Source organism: Eriocheir sinensis, chromosome 8 (assembly GCF_024679095.1).
Source record: "Eriocheir sinensis breed Jianghai 21 chromosome 8, ASM2467909v1, whole genome shotgun sequence".
NCBI classification, from domain to species: Eukaryota; Metazoa; Arthropoda; class Malacostraca; order Decapoda; family Varunidae; genus Eriocheir; species Eriocheir sinensis.
In genome coordinates, this window is record NC_066516.1 from 22524269 (window position 1) to 22546534 (window position 22266).

The 22266-nt window shown below is 46.1% G+C and overlaps 1 protein-coding gene across 1 annotated transcript in view; it reads left to right on the plus strand.

Moving 5' to 3' along the window:
* The window catches only part of LOC126995354 (neuropilin and tolloid-like protein 1), a 112128-nt gene that overhangs the window by 6732 nt on the left and 83130 nt on the right, over positions 1 to 22266 (plus strand). The window contains exon 2 of the mRNA XM_050854832.1: positions 12310 to 12366. Within this exon, the coding sequence (XP_050710789.1) occupies positions 12310 to 12366 (57 nt within the window). The remainder of the gene's footprint in view (positions 1 to 12309; positions 12367 to 22266) is intronic.

Here is a 22266-nt window from a genome sequence, read left to right on the forward strand (position 1 = left end):
GGGAGGGATGTTAGGGGGGAAAGCTGCTGGAGGAGGAAAAAAAATCTCCCGTATCTCCAGGTCGAGGATGATACACGGCCTCGCTCAGTCCAGGTTCTTTGGGCTTCGTTGTTGTTTGTATGTTATTTCCAGGTCTCGTCAGGGTAAGAGAAGATGGCGCCACTATAAACACTTGCCTGCGCCAATACGGGCTGGGGCCGACTACCATCCAGGTCCCTCAAGCAAGCCCACTGGCGCTATAGGCGTAGACGTAACAAAAAAAAAAAAGGCCTTTCCTCCTGTTACGTAAAATGGGACAAATAAAACACTGGCACTGTTCGGAACTATATAACGAAAGGTGTAGTAAAGGAAACAGCTGAGCGAATGACCCCCAGCATGCAGGTCATCCCGCCTCCGCCCGACTGCCCGGCCGCTGACAACGCCACAAAAAGCTGCACCAATATTCGAAAAGTTTGAAATCGTGCAATATTTATTGAGTAATCCGACAAAGGCACCTGAGAGCACGCTGCGCTGCTTCGCGTTAATTAATGGATCACGGCGACACATAATCCGTGAACCCCTCCGGGAAGGGTCGCCGGCGGGAGAAAGGCACGCAGGGGGGGGGGAAAGTGGGGGGGTCACACGGCGTCATGGGTTAAAATTGGTGTGGAACATCACTCACTGTGTGCTGCTGTGGTGGCGGGCGGGTAAGGAATGGTCCAGGAGCCGAGGATATTTCTTGGTCTGAGGACAACAACTGACCCTTCAAAGAGGAAATGGTTGGCGACAACGGCCGGCGCCGTGAGGAAGGACGCATGGCCGCGGGGCTCGTGGGTGAGGCTTAAAGGCAATTTTATTGAGTCATAGTGTGCCAAAAGTAACGCATCGCGGCAGTTAGGATTTTGTCTGGAAGTACAACGGTTAGTTAATGTATTCTTACTGCATTCTTTGAAGTTACTGTTAACTACTACTGTTATATGATTTTGTTTCCGCGGCGGCCATCAGTGGGTGCGTCAGTCGTCTTGAGGTGCGGGTTGTGCGGGAGGTGGGCAGGAAGGGCGGTAACAAGAGGGACGGATGCGGGGCCGAGGCTGTGAAGGGCTGGGTGTCGGCGGCGCTGCAGCGGGGGCCTAGGGGCGGGGCGTGCGTGTGTGCAGGCATCAACATGACCCAGCTGAGCAAACATAACATCTGGGAAGTGTTTTGAACTTGTTTATGATTTTTGCTAACTTCCGCTTGATTATGTGAAGCGGTCAGATGCTGTTTCTTGTTTCCTGCAGCTTATCTTACGCCCTCTGTGCCGTAAACTCCTTAGTGTTAGTCTGCTGTCCATGAGTGTCTTTCAGTAGCTGCATTTTTAACATCATTGTACATGTGTTGAATGAAGAGCCTCGGGTGCCGTGACCCTCCCTTTGTGAATATCAAGCGTGCACTCTGATACACACTGGAATCTTCTTGTTCGAGATGAAGCACTAACTCGCCTCCATCCGTGAATTCTGCGTCAGGGCACCGCCGTCACTCCCTTCCATGTGCCTCTCAACCTCTCTACCGCCGGGGCCAGCGGGGACGGCCAAGGCGTAACGCAGCCAGGGAACATTTTGTTGTGAATAATGGCGCAGCGAGCCCGGCGCGCACCATGGACCCTACAACACCTGCTGCTGCCTGACTCCTTACGGACAGCGCCACGGACACGACCCCAAAGACACCACGAAAACTTCTTCACTCGTGCCGCGTGACTCAAAGGGGGGAATGCGAGTATTCGAACCTTCACGGAGCAGCTTCAGTCCATAATATTCTTGTGTTTTCCCATTTTTGTCACTATGAGAGCAGATTAAGAGTTATAAATACATACAAAACGGCGACTTACGGAGTGCTCGGCGGCTTAAAGAGTGTTCGGTCACATCTGCAGACTATCGCAGTGTCGTACAACACGAATATAATTAAACCAATCTTAACGTGGCTGCTAATTATGCTGGGGAAAGCCACTGTTTATTTTGGACGTAGAAGATAGAGGGTGTGTGTACGAAGGCGGGGGGGTAGGGGGGGTGGAGAGAGAGAGAGAGAGAGAGAGAGTGACGTAGGCCTGGTGGTGGTAGTGGCAATAGTGGTGGTGCTGATGATGATGGTTAAGAACATGTGGTTCACCAGCTGTGCCAACGTGTTAGAGAGAGAGAGAGAGAGAGTGCAGAGAGGAGACGAGAAAAAGGGAGGGAGGGAGAGAGCGAGGTGAAAAGAAAGTTAAAGTGAGAGAAAGAGAAAGCGAGAGGGAGGAGTTGTAAAAGGTTATGGTGATGGGGAAGATGGTGCTGCTGAGGGAGAGAGAGAGAGAGAGTTAATGGAAGAGACAGGAAACAAAGAAATTATATAAAAAAAATGCCAAAAAAAAGCATGATGGAGTTTAATAAAGAAGACGACGAGAGAGAGAAATATGCAGAAGCGTCGTTTGATGGTGATGGTGGTGGTGATGGTGATGATGATGATGATGAGAAGAAGGGTGAGGGGAGAGTGATGTTGACGAATGAGGGTATGAGTGAGAAATGGTAAAAGCTACTAGCGCGAATGGGAAGGAAGGAAGGAAGGAAGGAAGGAAGGAAAGGTAAGGAAGGAAAGGAAGGAAGGAAGGAGAGGAAGGAAGGAAGGAAAGGTAAGGAAGGAAAGGAAGGAAGGAAGGATAGGAAGGAAGGAAGGAAGGAAATAAGGAAGGAATGGAATGGAAGGGAAGGGAAGGGAAAGAAAAGGAAACGGAAGGGAATGGAAGGAAAGAGAAATGAAGGGAAAAGGAAGCGAAGAAAAGAGAAGGTAAGGAAAATAAAGGGAATGAGAGAGAAGTGTTAGGAAACGTAAGATAATGAAAAAAAAGGAAAAATAAGAAAAATGGAAGGGAGGGGTAAAATATGGAAAGAGGAGGGAAGAAAAGGTGAAATAATAGAAAGTAAAATAAGAGAATAGGAAGAGAAAGGGAGGAAAGGGGAAGAGAACGAATGGAAAGAAAGGAAAGGGAAAGAAACGGAGAAGAGGAAATTTTATAAAACGAAAGGAAAGGGAAGGGAACGGAACAGAAATGAAGGAAAGATGATGAAAGGAAAGAAAGAGGAATTTAAAGGAAGAGAGAGGGCAGGGAAGGAAAGAATAGCAAAGGAATAGAAATGAAACAGAGTAGATGGGAAAGAAAGAAACATAAGAAAAGGGAAGGAAGAGAAAGGAAGGAAAAGGAAGGGAAGGAAAGGAAGAAAAAGGAAAAAGAGGGAAGGGAAAGAGAAATGAAGGAAATAAAAACGAAGGGAAGGGAAGAGAACGGAATGGAACGGAAAAATCGGAACGGAAAGGAAAGAAAAAAAGGAAGGGGAGAGGAAAGGTAAGAAAAACGAAAGGAAGGGAAATAAAGGGATGGGACGGGAAGGGCAGAAAGACTTTTATGGCGGCGGAATATTGATGGGAATGGGGTAGAAGACAATGCGTATATAAACACCTTTGTTGAACGACGCTTTAAATATGTGAGTGTGTGCGTCTCTCTCTCTCTCTCTCTCTCTCTCTCTCTCTCTCTCTCTCTCTCTCTCTCTCTCTCTCTCTCTCTCTCTCTCTCTCTCTCTCTCTCTCTCTCTCTCTCTCTCTCTCTCTCTCTCTCTCTCTCTCTCTCTCATCCTTATTCATCGCTTATTCATTCTTCTTTTTTTTCTCGTCTTCCTCGGCTTCCCTCCTCCTCTTTCTTCTCCTCTTCCTCCTCCTCCTCCTCCTCCTCCTCCTCCTCATTGTCTCGCATACGTATCACATATTCTTTTTTCTCTCCCTCCTAATTTTCTCTCTTATCCTCCTGCTCTTCTTCCTTCCTTCCTTCTTGCCTTCCTCCCTTCCCCCTCCTCCTCTCCTCCTCTCCTCTCCTTCACCTTTAATATACGTTACCTAGACTTTTTTTTTCTTTACTTTTCTCACTAATCCCTTTCCTCCCTCCCTCCTTCCCTCCTTCCCTCCCTCCCTCCATCCCTCCGTCCTTCCCTCCCTCCATCCATTTATTTCTCCACTTCTCTCACTTTTCCACATTTTTTCTACTGTCATTTCCTCCCTCCCTCCTTCTTTCCCTCCCTCCCTCCCTCCCTCCCTCCCTCATTCATACATTATCACCTGAGCAAGAGTTGGTGTGAGAGAGAGAGAGAGAGAGAGAGAGAGATACATAATCTTACGTTAGGGCAATATTATAATCTTACGTTGACCAAAGTATTGTAAAAGTAATAAGAAGACATCACATTGTTCTTTCCTTATCCATGAATTTCTGAAGGTGTCTGTCGAACGTACTGGCCCTCACTAACACTCCGTCTCCGTCCGAAATTCCCCCTCTGTTTTTAGCCTTTGTTGCGGGCTTTTGTGTGTGTGTGTGTGTGTGTGTGTGTGTGTGTGTGTGTGTGTGTGTGTGTGTGTGTGTGTGTGTGTGTGTTTTGCTTTGCCCTCGAGTTGAAAGGGAAGAAAAGAGTAAGAAAAATAATAAAGAAAAAGATATCAAGGTAGCCAATATTGAAGGTGGAGGAGGGGAAAGGAGAGGAATGGAAGGGAGGGAGAAGAAAGAAGGAAGGAAAGAAAGAAGGAAGGAAGGAAGGAAGGAAAAATTGCAAGAGGATGAGAGAGAGAAAATTAGCTGAGAAAATACAATAAATACCATCAATCCTGTTTTACTCATTCAACATTGCTCTTTTTTTTTTTTTAATGGACCGATTTTTGGATAAGCTTATGATGGGTGTTTTTCTATAGGTGATTAATTAAAGAGACCATTATGACGGGACACCTCTGATCGACCGTGTGTGTGTGTGTGTGTGTGTGTGTGTGTGTGTGTGTGTGTGTGATTAATGTAGTGTTTGTCGCGGCCGTGGATGTTAATGAGTCTTCTTCCCATTATTTTCTACCCATCATTCATCTCTCTCTCTCTCTCTCTCTCTCTCTCTCTCTCTCTCTCTCTCTCTCTCTCTCTCTCTCTCTCTCTCTCTCTCTCTCTCTCTCTCTCTCTCTCTCTCTCTCTCTCTCTCTCTCTCTCTCTCTCTCTCTCTCTCTCTCTCTCTCTCTCTCTCTCTCTCTCTCTCTCTCTCTCTCTCATTATTTTTCTCTCCTCCCAGCATTCCTCAACTCTTATCTACCCGCGTATTGTCATATATTCTTCTCTCCCTCCCTCCCTCCCTCCCTCCCTTTCTTTCCTCCCTCCATTTCCCTCTCTCCATCTCCCTCTCCCTGTTACCATTCTTCTGCTTTAACTTTTTTTTTCCCTCCAAGCACCTCCTCATTCTTCCTTCTCTCTCTTTCCTCTTCCTCCTCTCTCTCCTCTTCCTCTTCGTTTATCTATTTCTCCTCCTCTTCTCCTTCCTCTTCTCTCTCCTCTCTTTTTCAGACGTTCATTCTTCGTCCATTCTCGTGTGGTCCTCTGATTCTTCCCAATGATTGTTTTTTTTCTCTCTCTCTCTCTCTCTCTCTCTCTCTCTCTCTCTCTCTCTCTCTCTCTCTCTCTCTCTCTCTCTCTCTCTCTCTCTCTCTCTCTCTCTCTCTCTCTCTCTCTCTCTCTTCTATTTCTTTCATCTCCTTTCCTCTTTTTTCCCTTCCTTTCTATTTTCTCTCCTGACTTTCTTTTTTTTTCCTTTCTTTGTCCACCCCACGCGCTATTCTTTTTTTCTTCTTCTGAATTCTCAAACTTTTCCATATTCTTTTTTCCTTCTTTTCTGCTGGTTCTGGTTCTTAAATTTGTCTCTCCCTCGTTTCTCTCCTCACCTTACATCATTCCTTTCATTTGTTGCTGTCTCTCTTCCCACTTTTCTTTCCACTTATCCCATCTCCCCCATTTATCCTCATTTTCCTTTTATTTTATCATTTCCCTCGTCCCTCCTTTCTAATAATCGCTGTTCTCTTTACCACTCTTTTTTTTCTTTACCTTACACCTGCGTCCTTTCTGTGTTTTCTTTTCTTCCTTGCTCTGGAGAAGGTAAACTATGGTATTACCCGGGTGTTTCTGTTGCCCTGTGTCCCGTGATAATGTGTTGTAAACCTCCAAAGACTCAAAGGGACGGAGGTTAGCACTGAGGCAACGTGCAGCTTCAAAGTTTCCCCCAGTTTTGTCTTACCCCATTTACTTTTCACTCTATCTATCTTTTCTCTCTCTACTATCTTTCCGTTGTTGCTTATCTTAATTATAGTCTGTCTTGATTTCTGTCTATGTATCAGCGTGTTAGTCTGTCTTAATTTCTGTCTATGTATCAGCGTGTTAGTCTGTCTTAATTTCTGTCTATGTATCAGCGTGTTAGTCTGTCTTAATTTCTGTCTATGTATCAGCGTGTTAGTCTGTCTTAATTTCTGTCTATGTATCAGCGTGTTAGTCTGTCTTAATTTCTGTCTATGTATCAGCGTGTTAGTCTGTCTTAATTTCTGTCTGTGTATCAGCGTGTTCCAGTGGCACCTCCCGTCTTTCATCCTTCTCCTCCGCTTCTTCTTTTTTTCTTCCCTCTCTCTTGGTCTTCTCTCACATGACTGATTTCTTCTTTCTTCTTGCTTCTCCTGTCCGTTCCTCCTCCTCCTCCTCCTCCTTCTCCTCTTACTGCTGCTGCTCAACTTACAAATCTTCCTTATTATTTTACTCTTTCTGTCTTCTCTTATCCTTTCATTTTCCTTCCTTGTTTTTTTTATTTTTTTCTTCGTATTATTACTGTTCTTCTTTTTCTTCCTGTTTTTTTCGTAATTGCCAGCATCATCAATTTCGTTATCAACTTTTTCATCGTTATTATATTATTATTTCTCTCTTTTTCTTCCTCTTCCTATTATTTTTTTCTTCTATTTCCTGTACACTCGTTTTTATTTTTCCCTCTTCTTCCTCCCTCCCTCGTTTCCATCTTCTTCTCTTCCACATTTTCCGGTAGGCCTTGAAGGAGATTGGGATGGGTGGAGGGGGGGGGGGAGGATGGTTAGCTTTCCCTCTCCCCCTTCCCCCTTCTCCCTTCTCCCCATCCAGCTGAGGAGAGGGAGATGAATGGAGGAGATGAGGGAGATTAACGAGGGAGTGGAGGAGGAAGTGAGGGATCAAAATTGAATGTGTGATAAGATGAACGTAACCTTGTATGATGGGTGACGCTAACACACACACACACACACACACACACACACACACACACACACACACACACACACACACACACACACACACACATTTCTTTTTCTTCTTTATATTTTCCTTCTGTTTTTTCTTTCTTTCTCCTCCTCTTTCTCCTTCTCTTCTCATATTTCTTCTTTCCTTCTTTTTCTTCGTCTTCCTTTTTTTGTTTTTCTTCTTCTTCTTCTTCTTCTTCTTCTTCTTCTTTTTTTTTTCTACTTCTTTTTCTTCTTCTTCTTCTACTTCTTCTTCTATTTATTTTACGTCCTTCCACGATTACAAGAGAGAGAGAGAGAGAAGTGGGTTAGACGAAAAGGGAAACAGCTAGATGTGTATCATTAGTCAGAAGTCAAGACGCCGGGGACACCACCACCACCACCACCACCACCACCACCACCACTACCACCACCACCACCACCACCACCACCACCACCACCACCACCACTACCACCACTCCGTCACTACCACCACCACCACTTCCACAACTACCATCGCCACCACCACCATCACTACCACTACTACTACCACCATCATCACCACCACTACCACCACTACCACCACCACCACCACCTCTTTCAGTACCTTCACCACCAGGCCTCTGACTTCGACAAACACCGCCACCCACCCTACACCCACTCGACACTCACTCCCCGGAATTGGCAACAACGTCGAGAGGGGGAAAAAAAAACCTGTATTGAAAATGTTTTAATGTGGAAGTCAACACGGGAGGGCTTCAGTGATACGAAACTCAACCCGGGGAACTTTTAGCATGGTGAACGGAACCCCACCCCCCATCCCTCCCTTCCCTCACACACCATCGCCACCCCCATCACCACCATTAAAATCACCACCACCAACAACTCCATCACTATATTCCCTAACGCTACCTGAGATAAGTTTTAACACGGATAACATGAATCACAGAAACCCCCCCACACACACACAAATAGACACACCATGACACTCCTTAACAAATCCATCACCACCACCATTACCACAATCAGAATAATCACCACCACCACCACCTCTACCGCACTCCCTAACACACCCCGAGAGGAGATAACGACTTTAACACAGCATCACAACACACTGTAGGAAAAACAACCTAACACATTCACTCAAAAACACAAAAACAAACACACATAAACACCTATAGACAGTACAACCAGGAACACGTTTTAACATGACTTCAAAACGCAATGAACCACCGTAACCTACCCTGCCCTATCCTAACCTAACCTAACCTAACCTAACCTAGCCTAACCTCATTTCAGCTTAACCACTCTTGCCTAACCTGGAGGCGGCTCGTCGGGTCACTGGCGTCGCACAATGCGCCCTCCCTCCCTGCCTGCCGCTAACGAGCTGCCGTGGCGGGAGGACTAAGGAGGAGGAGGAGGAGGAGGAGGGGAGGCAGGGAGATGAAGAGAGGCGGAGGCTGGCAGGGTGGGTTTCTAGAGGCAACGACCTGAGTACTTGAGGCAACGTTCGACTCCACACACACACACACACACACACACACACACACACACACACACACACACACACACACACACACTTGACCCAGTTACACAGCGGCAGCGACCCCATGACGCTCGCTAGTCCCGTGCTGAGAGGAGCTGTTGTGCTTGGAAGGGAGGGAAGGGGGCGTGGTGGCGGAGGTAGAGGAAGGCGTGTTGCAGGGTTAGTACGGAGGGAAGGGTAAGGGGAGGATGTGGGAGAAAGGTAAGTGGAGTATGCTGTGTTGCTTGTTTGGTGTGGAGGGTAAAGTGACGTTGGCGTCGAGGTAAGGAAAACGAGTAGGGAGGAATGGAAAATGAGGCCGGGGTGGAACAACAGCAAGGGTCTAAAAATAGGAGGAAGAATTGGATAAGTGGAAGATAGCAAAGAAAGGAAGTAAAGGAAAACGTGTTGTGTGGAAGAAAGGAAGGAGAGTGGAAAGGAAAAGGAGTTTGTATGGAGGAATGGAAGACTAGAGATGGAAAGAAGGAAAGGAAAAGCTGAAGGAAAGAAAGAAGGAGGGGGAAAACGGAATGGTGTGGACTGGGAAAGAAAGGGATTTGGCCAGAAGAAATTATTAAGGGTAACTTGTAGGAGAAGGAAGAGGAAGAGGAGGAGGAGAATCGGAGAGGAGGAAGAGGGGAAAAGAATGTCATGTCGGGAATTAAAAAAGCTATACTGCTATCTAGTGATCATTGTGTTGACAGTCTCGCTGACCATAAGAATATGAAGAGACAAGAAAAATACTTCACAGGATCACGTTAGTTTTTTGGGGGAGGACGAACTGCAAAACAACGATGAGAGAAATTGAAAGAAAAAAAAAGTATAAAACGATCACCTGAATTTTGGGTGTTGAACGAACCATCTAACAACGCTGAAAAAAAAAATTAAGGGAAAAATACATATTACGACCAGGTGGATTTTGGAGTGAACGAAGGGCACAACATAGGGAAAACAAAGGAACAAATAAAACACTTTCACGTGAATTTTTGGTGTAGGACGAACCACCCAACAACGCAAAGAGAGTTACTGAAAAGGTTTAATAGGATGACGTTATTTTTTTTCTTTGTAGAGCAGAGTATAACAACGTAAAGAGATTAAAAAAAAAAAGCAAGAAAAAAATCATAATAGGATCACTTAATATTTTTCAGGGGGGGGGGGCGGGAGAGGGGGGGAGGGGGGGCGGATGGTACGCTTTTGTGAACTAATTTTCAAACACGATTTTTTCAGCAGTTCAAAAAAGGAAGAAAAAAAAGAATATAGTAAGAATGTTTTGGAAGTTCAGATAATTGCTGGGTTAGTGTGTTTTCCCGTCCCCGATTAGAGAGAGAGAGAGAGAGAGAGAAGGCGCATATCATGATGTAATTCTCTGTCTCTCTCTCTCTCTCTCTCTCTCTCTCTCTCTCTCTCTCTCTCTCTCTCTCTCTCTCTCTCTTACACACACACACACACACACACACACAGTACAGAAGTGACTGCCAAACGAGATATTTTTACCCAGCTCTCCTCTTCTCTCCTCTCCTCTCTCCTCCCTCTCCCTCCATTCCTCCTTTCATTTCTTTGCGTCATGATTTCATTCTTCTGTCTCCTCTCTCCTCCTTACTTACATTCTTCACCCCCTTCCCTCCTCCCCCCTCTCCCTCTCTCTCTCTCTCTCCTTTCATCCCCCTCTTTCTTTCCTCCTCTTACTTCTCATGTGTTTATTTTTCTCTGTCTTCCTCTCTCTCTCTCTCCCTCCCTCCCTCCATCTCCCTCTCTTTCCTCCCTTCCCCCTCTCCCTTCTCCCTCCCTCCCTCTCTTCCTTATCATCTGCTTCACCATCTCTTCCTTCATTTCTATTTGTTGCTTCTCTCTCTCTCTCTCTCTCTCTCTCTCTCTCTCTCTCTCTCTCTCTCTCTCTCTCTCTTCGTTCCTTTCTTTACTTCATTGTTTCCGTCTCTCACCTTTCCCCTTCCCTCCATTTCTTTCCTCCCTTCCTTTCCTCCCCTTTTCCCCTCCACCCTTCCTGTCCTCCTCCTTTCTCCTCCCTTTTTTAAATTTTCTTTCTTCTTCCTCCCCCTCTTTCTCCTTCTTATTTCTTCTTCTCGCTCTTGTTCCTCTTGCTCGTCTTAATCCTGTTCTTAATCTTGTTCTTCTTGTTCTTGTTCTTGTTCTTCTTCTCCTTCCTGTTCCTCGTTCAACTGGCTAACTAATGTAACTTGAAGCGTCCAACACAACAGTCGCAATTAGTTCCTCTACATGAGCGCGCTGCTTGATACACAGAAAGGACGAATTTAGTGTTTGTATTGCAGCAGAAGAACCGGACGGGATAGCCATTACCGAGACTTGGGCCACATACAATATCTGAACTGTCACTCTCGGGGTATGAAAGCTTTCACAAAAACCGAACGCACACACAGGGGAGAGGCGTGATATGCGACGTCAGAAGTACTGTAAGTTACTGTTGAGGCTCTTTTTTTTTTTTCTTTTTTTTTACAGCAAAGGAGACAGCTCAAGGGCACACAAAAAGTATACATTAATAAAAAAAAAGCCCGCTACTCGCTGCTTTAGTGTATACATCAGCGATTTAGAAACAGAACTGAAATCCTCTCTATCGACTTTGATCGTGTCGCCTTAAGCGGGTGGAAGGGCCCTCACGACAGCCGATTGCGAAGTCTTTCAAAAGTTTCCTGACCTGATTATCCAATAGAGTGAAAAGTGACAAATGTCCATCGCTGCCAAGTGTAAAGTCATGCACTGGGTTCAGAAATAGTAACCATACATGAAACACGCATGGGAAGCCTTTGCAGGTAGTGAAGGAAGAATCGGATCGGAGTCACCATCAGCAGTGACCAAACACATAGAAAACACTGTAGAGAATATAACGAAGCCAATACTATTCTCGGATTCATAGCGAGGAACTGTGAGTGTAAGATTCGAGGAGCATTATCATCTTTATATAATTTACTTGCAAGACTTCATCCGGATTATGCAGTTCAGTTCTGATCCCCAATTACTGGAATGACATTGAATTACTGGAGAGAGAGTTCAGCTACGCGTTACGAAAAGTAATCCATCCTGAAGGGCTCAGCCGTATGAAGAACGACTCATGCGACTCAACCTTATTACGCTGGAAAAGAGACGCTGACGAGGAAATGTGATACAGGTTTTCAAGTACGTGAAGAATATAGTAATGTGGATCACTCCAAGGTCATTGCTCTCCAAACCATCTCAAGAACAAGAAATAACGGATTATCTACCTAAACGAGGTGGTATAGTTCAGCCTTTGGCACACGTTTCCTCTTAAAACGAGTCATCTGTCATGCAGTGGAACAACCTTCCCACAAAAGCATAAGTGCGAAAACTATCAACTTACTCAAAAATCAGATCGATTATTATTTAGTTCCGTCAGGAGTAAGTTGAACGTAGGCTACATACTGAAATACGCACATCCTCGTCATGAGCCAAAAAGCTTTCTGTTGCCTGGTTATCCATGTTTCTATGTGTCCTCCTCCTCCTCCTCCTCCTTCCTTTCTGTCCTTCATCTTCCATTGCTGTCCTTCATATTCCACCTTTGATTAGATAGCTAGTGTAGCTTGTCACAAACAGCCTCGTTAGGACCATCAGGTATGCTGTTGTTTGTTCTTCTCTTGTGTTACTTTGTGTTCTCCTCCTCCTCCTCCTCCTCCTCCACAATCCTCATGTCATTCTCCTGCGTAACCCTCATCTTTTTTGTGTTGCAGTGGTCGACGTGTTGCTGGCGGTGCTGCTGTTCTCCCCGTCACCGCCTCAAGCCCTTGGTGAGTACACACACACACACACACACACACACACACACACACACACACCGTTGATGACTTTATGGTTCTTGGTTCTTGGGCGGTTCTGCGTTGGGGCCATCATCTACCTATTTGCATCTTCCCTTCTTCCTCCTCCTCCTCCTCCTCCTCCTCCTTCACTTCCCATTACTCAGTTTCCTTCTCTTCCTCCTCCACTCTCCTCCTTTTTCCTCCCTTTCTAATCCTTCTCCTCCATTCATTTCCTTTCCTTTCCCACTACTCAGCTTCCTTCTCCTCCACGCCCTTCCTTTCTCCTCCAATTCTAATCCATCTCCTTCATTCATTTCATTCATTTCCTCTCTATATCCAGCATCATTCTCTTACTTCCCTGGATCTTCTTCCCCTCCTCCTCCTCCTCCTTCCCTTCCTCTCTGTCTTCTCCACTTCCCTATCTTCTCCTTTACCTCTTACGACCTCCTCCTCCACCTACGCCTTCTTTGCTTTCTGTTTCCTCTTTCTTCTCCTCCACCTCCCTGTCTCCTCCTCAGCTCTGCCTCCTCTTCCTCCACCTCCTAGTCTCTGTTTTCATCCCTTTTCCCTCCTCTACCTTCTTGCCTATTCCATCACCTTCCATCCTCTCTTTTCTTTTCTCTTTCTTCCTCTTCTCGTCTTCCTTCTCCACCTTCCCTGCCTCCTTCTCCACAGCGATAAGGAGGAGGATGGGGGTAGAAGCAGGGAAGTACAGGTAAATTAGATGAAGAAGAGAATAGAGTGGGAGGGAAAACGAGAGGAGAAATAAAGAAGAAATTGAGAGAATAAAGTTTAATGGATTAGTTTTGTATAGATAGAGGGATTGGGGATTAGGGAAGGCGATACAGGGAAAGGGAACAGACAGAGAGGGAGAGAGAGAAGCGAGCATGAGGGAGAGGAGGAAAGGAGCGGGAGGGGGGGGAAGAAAACGAAGGAGAAAGAGTTGAATGAGTTAGTTTTATATAGAAAGAAGAAGGAGGAAAGAGGAGGAAGAGCGGCAGAGACGGAGAAGGAGAGAAGCGAGCGGGAGAGAGAGGAAAGAAGGAGCGGTAGGGGGAGGGAAGAAAATGGGAGAGGAAGAGTTGAATGAGTTAGTTTTGTATAGGAAGAGGAAGGAGGAAGAAGGAGGAAGAACGGCGATACAGGTACAGGTAATAGAGACAGAGAGGGAGAGAGAAAAGCGAGCGGGAGAGAGAGGAAAGAAGGAGCGGTAGGGGGGAGGGAAGAAAATGGGGGAGGAAGAGTTGAATGAGTTAGTTTTGTATAGGAAGAGGAAGGAGGAAGAAGAACGGTGATACAGGTAACAGAGAGAGAGAGAGAGAGAGAGAGAGAGAGAGAGAGAGAGAGAGAGAGAAGGAGTGTTAAAAAAGAAGAAAATGAGAAAAAAAGACAAATGAATTAGTTTTATATAGACAGAGAGAGAGAGAGAGAGAGAGAGAGAGAGAGAGAGAGAGAGAGAGAGAGAGAGAGAGAAAAGAGGAAAAAGTAAAAAAAAAGGAAAATGAGAGAAAAGTTGAATGAAATAGTTGTGTCTAGACAAAGAGGGATGAGAGAGAGATAAGAGAGAGGGAGAGAAGTGGAAGCGAGTGAGAGGAGGAGGGAAGAAGGAGCAAAAGGGGAAAGAAGAAAGAAGAGGATGAGAAAAATAGCTGAATGAAATAGTTGTGTCTAGATAAAGAGGGAAGGCCGATGATACAGGTACAAGAAGGTAAGAGAGAGTGGGAAGCGAGTGGGCAGGAGAGGGAAGACAGAGGAGTAAGCGGGAGGGGGAGAGGGAATTGGTAGGGTTTGGGAGGCCGGAATCTGGAAATCTAATTGGCTTTATCCCCTCGAGTCTCTCTCCAATTGGCTCCCGCGTTGAGGACCAATTTTCCGGGTAGTTGGTGGCCTTTGCGGTGAAGGGGGGAGGGGGGAGAGGGAGGAAGGAGAGGGGAGGAAGGAAGGAGGATGAGATAGGAAAGGGGTGCGTGTGTGTGTGTGTGTATGTGTGTATGTGTGTGTGTGTGTGTGTGTGTGTATGTGTGTGTGTTGGCTGGCCGGCGGGGGATCGCGGAAGAAGCTGAAGAAGAGGAGGTATTAAAGAAATGGATGCGAGAGAGAGAGAGAGAGAGGGAGAGGGAGACATAATAACCTAGACTCCTAGAGGACTGGAAGAAAAGAGAACTTGAGACAGAGATAGAATAGAAAGTAAATGACGAGAAAATGACAGACGCAGGGCCGAGAAAAACTTACAGGAAAGGAAGGAGAATGGAAATGCGGAGAGAGAGAGAGGAGAAAAGAAAACATAATCAAGAAATATATATTCAGGAAAGTAAGCAGAATGGAAATACGAGTGTAGAGAGAGGAAAGAGAAAGAGGAGAGGAGAGGAAAGAGGAGAAAAAGGAAGAAGAGATACAGACAGAGAATCAAGAGGAATAGACACGAGAGAGATATGAGACTGGGAATGGCGATATGTAGAGAGTGAAAAGAGAGAGGAGAAGAGAGGAAAGAGGAGGAAAGGGAAAAAAAGAAAAATAGATACAGTAAACAAAGGAGAATGGGAATGAATGGTAGAGAGAGGAGAGGAAAGAGGAGGAAAGGGAAAAAGATAAAGACGGAATCAAAAAGAATATATACAATAGAAAAAGAATGACGGGTATGACTGATGGATGTAGAGAGAGAGAGAGGAGAGGAGAGGAGAGGAGAGGAGAGGAAAGAGAAGAAAAGAGGAGAAAATGGGAAAAATATAGAAAATGAAGAAGAATGAATAGAGGAGAGAGAGAAGAGAGGAGAGTAGAGGAGAGGAAAGAGGAAAGAGGGGGAAAAGAAACAGGGGCAAGGGGGCGTGAAGAGCAAGCTAATGGCCGGAAAATGTTTAAAGGAAGAGAGGAAGACGTAGTGAATCGAAGAGAAGAAGAAAAAGAAGAGGAGGAGGAAGAGGAGGAAGAAAAATTATGAGGGTAACCAAAATAAAAAGGAGGAGGAGGAGGAGGAGGAGAAAGGGGAAAAGAGACAGGAGATTAGGAAGAAAAAGGGCGAAGGGAGAAGAGGAAAGAGAAAAGAAAGGAAAAAAATGGGAGAAAAAGAGAGAAAATAGGAAATAATAGAAAAATGAAAAGAAAGAAAAAAAATATCAAAAAGGAAGATGAATTATAGATGAGAGAGAGAGATGTAATTAGACAAACAGGCAATTAGTTCATCGTCTTTTGTTAATTAATGTTCCTCTTTCCAACCCTGAAGAGACACAGACAGACACAAAAAGGATCACCCATGTTGCTTGGTCTTCTCTCCTTCTCTTTAATTCCTCTTCTTCTTCCTCTTCTTTCCTTCTTTCTTTTCCCCTCTTCTTCTTTCTCCCTTATTAACCCTCTCTTCCTTCCCCTCCTCTCTCCTTTGTCTCTTTAATTCCTCTTCTTCTCCTTCCTCTTCTTTCCTTCTTTCTTTTCCTCTCTTCTTCTTTCTTCCTTATTAACCCTCTCTTTCTTCCCCTCCTCTCTCCCTTCTTCCTTATCTCCCCGTTCTCTCCTCCTTCACTCTCCCTTCTGCCTTCTCCTTCCTCCTTAATCCCTCCCCTCCTTTCCTTCCCTCTTCCTTCTTTCGTTCTTCCCCCTTCTCGCTTCCTTTTTCCTCCTTTTATTAACCATCACTATCTTCCCCTCCTTCCCTTTCCCTTCGCATCAGCTTCCTCTCCCTTCCTCCTTACCCCTTCTCCTTACCCTATCTCCTTTCCTCCTTCCCTCTTCGTTTGCCCCTCCTTCTCTATTCCCTCCCTCTCCTTCATCCTTACCCTATTTCCTCCCCTCCTTCTCTCGCTTCTTCCCTTCTTCCACCTCCCTTTCCTCCCAACTTTCCTCCTTCTCCCCTTGCCTCTCGTTTCTTCCTTCTCGCTTCTCCCCTCCTTCCACCTCCCCTCCCTCCCTCCTTTCTTCCCCTCTTCCTCCCCTCTTCCCTCCTCTTCCCTTATTTCCCCCTGATTTACTGCCATCTCCGCCGCTCCTTCTCCCTCGTATCTCAGTTTTTGTGATGATAGTGACAAAATTAATCATTAGCGAGTAAGTTTAGGGAGTCAGAGGGGAGGGGAGGAGGGGGGAAGGGGGAGGGGGGAAGGGAGAGGTGAGGGAGACTTCTTGATTCTCTCTCTTTCTGTCTGTTCCTCTCTCTCTCTCTCTCCCTCTCTCTGATGATGGTGATGATGATGATGATGATGATGATGAGGAGGAGGAGGAGGAGGAGAGTGAGCGAAGGTTAAAAAAAAACATTAACTCTCCGGAAGACGATTTTTTTTATTACAAATGAGATTATTTTTACTTGTCATCGGTAACGTTTGAAAGGACAGAGAAATGAATGGAGCTTTGACACAGACAGACACCACCACCAATTAACTCTCCATTCAACATAACTCTCCAAACCGTCACGCAGTCCTGAGCATTCATTCACTTGGCACGTCCGTCGTTGAGGCCATTTTTCAACCCGTCAGGAGCGCTAGATATCCGGGCGACTTCAACACACATTTCCGGAGCAACAAATAGAACGTCTCGTGAATATCTTAGTGCGGCGCTCGGTGAAGGAAGAGCCGCTTGAACTCCGTCTTATTTACTCACTCACTCACGCACCAACTCTCATTCATCTGACTCGTAAGTTATTAAAAAGAGGAAATGAGAAATGCAAGCGTGAGATATATAATTGACATAGTTTCCCACTCACCTTCCTGCTCTCTCTCTCACTCACTTATTCACTCTTCTCACTCACTCACTCACTCACTCACTTTATCTGTAACTGAGAGAGTGAAAAAAAATGAGAGAAGAGAAGAGGTAGATAAAGAGAGGGTTAACATTTTCTTCCCTTTAAACCTTTCTCTCACTCATTTGTTCACTCACTCACTCACTCACTTTAACAAAATCATAAGGACAAGAAAAAAAAACAGAGGAAGGACAGAAAGATTGATAGATAGGACAGATAAGAGAGATATATAGACTCTCTCTCTCTCTCTCTCTCTCTCTCTCTCTCTCTCTCTCTCTCTCTCTCTCTCTCTCTCTCTCTCTCTCTCTCTCTCTCTCTCTCTCTCTCTCTCTCTCTCTCTCTCTCTCTCTCTCTCTCTCTCTCTCTCATTTATAGTCATTAACGTACAGCCCAAGGACGCGCGAGTGTTCCAAGTAAGCCAAGGAAGCCCGCCATACATCATATTTTCCCGCCCCGCCCCGCCCCGCTCTACCTCGCCCCCTGCCCCGGACCACCTATCCCTCCTTGCGTCACACTCGGCTGATGGCCAAAAAAAAATGTTCCTATTATTCTCTCATTACCCCACCCTGCCCCGCTCCGCCCCGCCCCGCCCCGTCCAGCCCCGCCCCACCCTGTCCCGCCATGCCCCTCCCCCGCCCCGCCTGTCCCCTCTTCCGCCACACCAGAGCTACGGTAATGTTTTCTTATTTCCCCGCCCCGCTCCACCCCGCTCCGCCCCGCCCCACCCCTCCCCTCCTGACTGTCCCTCCTCACCTTGCCCCGTCCTGCCCCGCCTCGCCCCGCCCCTCCCCGACTGTCCCTCCTCACCTTGCCCCGACCTGCGCCACCCCCCACCCCCGCCTGTCTACCCCGCCCCCGACCCCCTTTCCTGTCCCGCACCGCCCCGTCTGCATACCCCAGCAGCGCCTCATGTTCTCCTCTCACGTGACAAGACACACATTGACGCCCCACTTCGAGGAATGCCTTTGATCGCTCACTGCACTCCCCCCTCCCCCCCTCCCCTCCCCCCGCGCCTGCCTCCCTTACTTCATTTACCTCACCTTGATATGCACGAACTTAGTCTATTTTTGTATTTGACTTTTTGATCTGTTTTCCTTTTAGGTGTCATGCTTTCCCTTTCATTTACTTCCCACTCTTTCCCTTCCCTTCCCTTCCCTTCCTTTCCCTTCTCTTCCCTTTTCTTCCTTTCCCTTTCTTCCTTTACTCTCCCTTTCTCTTCCCTATCCTACACAACCTTGCCCATCCCTTCCCTCCCTTTCCTTTCCCTTCCCTTCCCTTCCCTTCCCTTCTCTTCCCTTCTCGTTCTCTTCCTTTCCCTTTCTTTCCTTTACTTTCCCTTCTCTTCCCTACCCTACCCAACCTTACCCATTCCCTTCCCTTCCCTTCCCTTCCCTTCCTTTCCTTTCCCTTCCTTTCCCTTCCTTACTCCTCTCTCTCCCCTTCCCCTCTGCTTCCTTTTCCTCTTAATTTTCTCCTTTCCTCCCCCGGCGTGTTGACGTAAGACCTCACCTGTCGGAAGGGGAAGGCGAAGAAGAGGGGAGATAGCAAGTGGGGGGAGAGGGGAGGAAGGGAGGAGATAGGAAGAGGAGGAGGAGGAGGGGAGGAAGGGAGGGTGGCTAAGAAGGGGAAATTCTCTAGAGGAAAACAGGAAATTGAATGGGGAGGAGAAATTCAGTTGGGGTGAGGAGGAGGAGAAGGAGGAGGAGGAGGAGGAGGTGGAGGAGGAGGAAATGACCGGATTGCTTGTATATGGTGAGTGGCGTGTGTGTGTGTGTGTGTGTGTGTGTAACAGATTTAAGTAAGGGAGATCATGCATAAATAGTTAGAATGTGAATCGTTGAAAAGCAAAAAAAAGTGATAATTAAAAAACAAGATCCTGCAATATATGGACAGGAAAGGTTTAGTTTTTTTTTATAGTGGAAACAAACAATACACAAGGAAAAAAAGAAGGGAATATCATGTAGCCTCGTCTTGTTTTGTCATTACATCTTCATAAATATCTAAACAACCTAAGTCGTTTTTCCTGCTGTTCGGGAAATCGTAAGGAACTCTGGTGTGACATAGGCAGTAAAGTTACGGCAAATTATAGAACAGTAAGACCTCGAAGAACCAAAGCAACTCTACCAAAACGTCCCTCACGAGATGAAAAACTGATTCTGACATAAATCTGGAAATCACAAAAATATGACTCGGGCAGTAGGGTTTTTTTTGGGGGGGCCGGGGACTATATATAACTCCCTGGATCCTATTAAACAAACACACAAAAAAGACTCATGTATACAGTTTGCTAATGAGAGACTGTGTTATGCTGGTGATAATGAAACGCTTTGCTTATGTCAGGGATCAAACTCTCTAAAATATTAAATCGAAACTCCTGATGATGTAGACGAAAGAGACTCAAATTTCTCTCGTTGTAGGACAGGGAAAATAGTAAGTGGATTAAGCTAAGAGAGGGGGAGGGGAGGGGAGGGGAAGGGAGTGGCAGAAGAAAAAGAGGGAGCGTAGGAGGAGGAGGAGGAGGAGGAAGGAAAAGGAAGAAGAGAGGCAAGGTGGAATGTAGGGAGTGGGTGACCAGTGGAAGGAAAAGGAAGAGGAGGAAGAGAAGGTAAGGGGGAGGAGGAGGAGGAGGAGGAGGAGGAGGAGGAACAACAGCAGCAGGAATGAAAAAGTAGAAGGGGTGTTTAGCTTAGGGAGGGAGGGGGGAAGGGGAGGAGAGAAGTAGGCAAGAGAGGGAGAGGGGAAGGAGGGCAAGGGGGGGAGGGGGTGAAGGTAACAACATTATCCAGGATCGGCCTTTGAAGAGCCTATAATGTAAATGGGCTTAGGAGGAGGAGGAGGAGGAGGAGGAGGAGGAGGAGGAGGAGGAGGAGAGCTTTTGTTGTTTTTTATTTTGCTATTTTTTCTTTCCTTCGAATTATTTTTTTCCTTGTTATTTTTTTTTCCTCCTCCCTTTCTCTCCCGATTCAGTTTTCATTCTGCTAGTTTTCTCTCTCTCTCTCTCTCTCTCTCTCTCTCTCTCTCTCTCTCTCTCTCTCTCTCTCTCTCTCTCTCTCTCTCTCTCTCTCTCTCTCTCTCTCTCTCTCTCTCTCTCTCTCTCTCTCTCTCTCTCTCTCTCTCTCTCTCTCTCTCTCTCTCTCTCTCTCTTCGTTACAGTAATAAGAGTCAAGATTACGCAGTGCTTATAATGTGTGTGTGTGTGTGTGTGTGTGTGTGTGTGTGTGTGTGTGTGTGTGTGTGTGTGTGTGTGTGTGTAATATTTCGCGTATTAAGGGCTCTCTTCGGAAATCCATACTTCCTGTTTTTTTTGTTTTTTTTTTTACGCCGCGGTGTGTGTGTGTGTGTGTGTGTGTGTGTGTGTGTGTGTGTGTGTGTGTGTGTGTGTGTGTGTGTGTGTGTGTGTGTGTGTGTGTGTGCGTGAGCGAGTTTGTTTGTTGCCAAGTTCACGAGTTGAGATTTTTTTTCATGAGTGCACAAAAACACTAACCAGATTAATTGAGAGAGAGCAGAGAGCAGAGAGAGCAGAGAGCAGAGAAAATGAGACTGTGAGTAGAGAGAGAGAAAAAAAACGAGAGTGCGAGGGAGCGGGAAGAGGAGAGAGAGAGAGAGAGTACGAGTAGAGAGGTAACGAGATTGAATGGGAGTAGAAAATAAAGTGAAATCAAGCATGGAGTAGACGCAGCGAAGGGTGAGTAAAAGAGAATGAAAATGAAGCATGGAGTGGGCGCAAGGAAGGGTGTATGAGAGAGAACCCATTAAAGAGCGGGCCCCCAAACAACGCGCGTTCACCCTTCATTTTTACACTGGCGCACCCTAACCTGGCCGCCGCGATAACGCCAGCCCGCCACTCACCCTCGGCCCTGGGCAGCGGTAGGTGTGGCGGAGGAGGGCGAGGAGGAGGAGGAGAAGGAGAAGAAGGAGAAGGAGGAAGAAGAATATAAAAAGAAGGAAGAGGTTGAAAAGAATGCAGCAATAAAAACACCAATTGTAGTAGTAGTAGTAGTAGTAGTAGTAGTAGTAGTAGTAGTAGTAGTAGAAAGAACAGGAGGAAAGCAAACAGAGGAAAACGAGAAGGAGGTCAAGAGAGGATTAATAGGAGAGAAACGGAAGGAAACTAAGGAAGAGAAAAGAAAGGAATAGGAAGAGGAAGAAGAGGAAGAGAAGCAGCAGCAAAAGGAGGAGGAAGAGGAGAAGGAAAGCGAGGACAGTGATTAGGAGAGAAAAAGAAAGAGAGAAAATTATCTAATTACTGAGAACTACGAAGAGTGGATGAAGAAAAGCTGCAAAACTAACAAGATAAGGTTGAGATTGGAATTTAATGATGATGATGATGATGATGATGATGATGATGTGAGGCAAGAGTTGTGAAAGAAGAGAGAATATAATGGAGGTGACTCGGAGTTGTATAAGAGGAGATAAAACACAAAAATGGAGGAGAGAAAGCGAAAAAAAAATATGCGGAGAGAAAAATATGTAGAAGTGAATGTTTATGCAAAGAGGAAAGGAAAGAAGGGGAGATAGGTATGTAGGGAAGGAGGGAGAGAGGGAGGGAGGGAGGGAGGGAGGGAGAGAAAAGTAGGGTGGAAGGAGGAAACTTAATACGACTTTATGTTTATGAGGGACGAGAGGAAAGCAAAGAATGGAGGAGGAGGAGGAGGAGGAGGAGGAGGAGGAGGAAGAAGAAGAAGAAGAGGAGGAGGCAAGAGACAGGTAATAGGGACTGGAAGAAAAGGAAGAAGTGTAGTAGGGAGGGAAAAAAGAAGACGAGGTGAGAGAAGGAAGAGGAGGAGGAGGAGGAGGAGGAGGAGGAGGAGGAGACATAGAAAGTAGGAGAGGAAGAACCATTGGAGAAGACAGAGTGGTAAAAGAAAAAAAAGAAAAAAAAGAGAAAGAACAAAAAGTAAGAAGCGAGAGAGAGAGAGAATAGAAATAGCAGCAGCAGTAGTTATATTTGCATGTGTGTGTGTGTGTGTGTGTGTGTGTGTGTGTGTGTGTGTGTGTGTGTGTGTGTAGACTTAAGGGTTCGCACTCTGCCGACACAACACACCGATTTATTGTGGCCCTTCCTCGGCGGTGTTTGTTTGAGCGTGCCAAGGCGGGTGTGAAGGGGAGGCCCGCGCTTATGATCTCGGCGATTTTACTTATTTTTCCATCTCTCGCGCCCTCTGATCTTT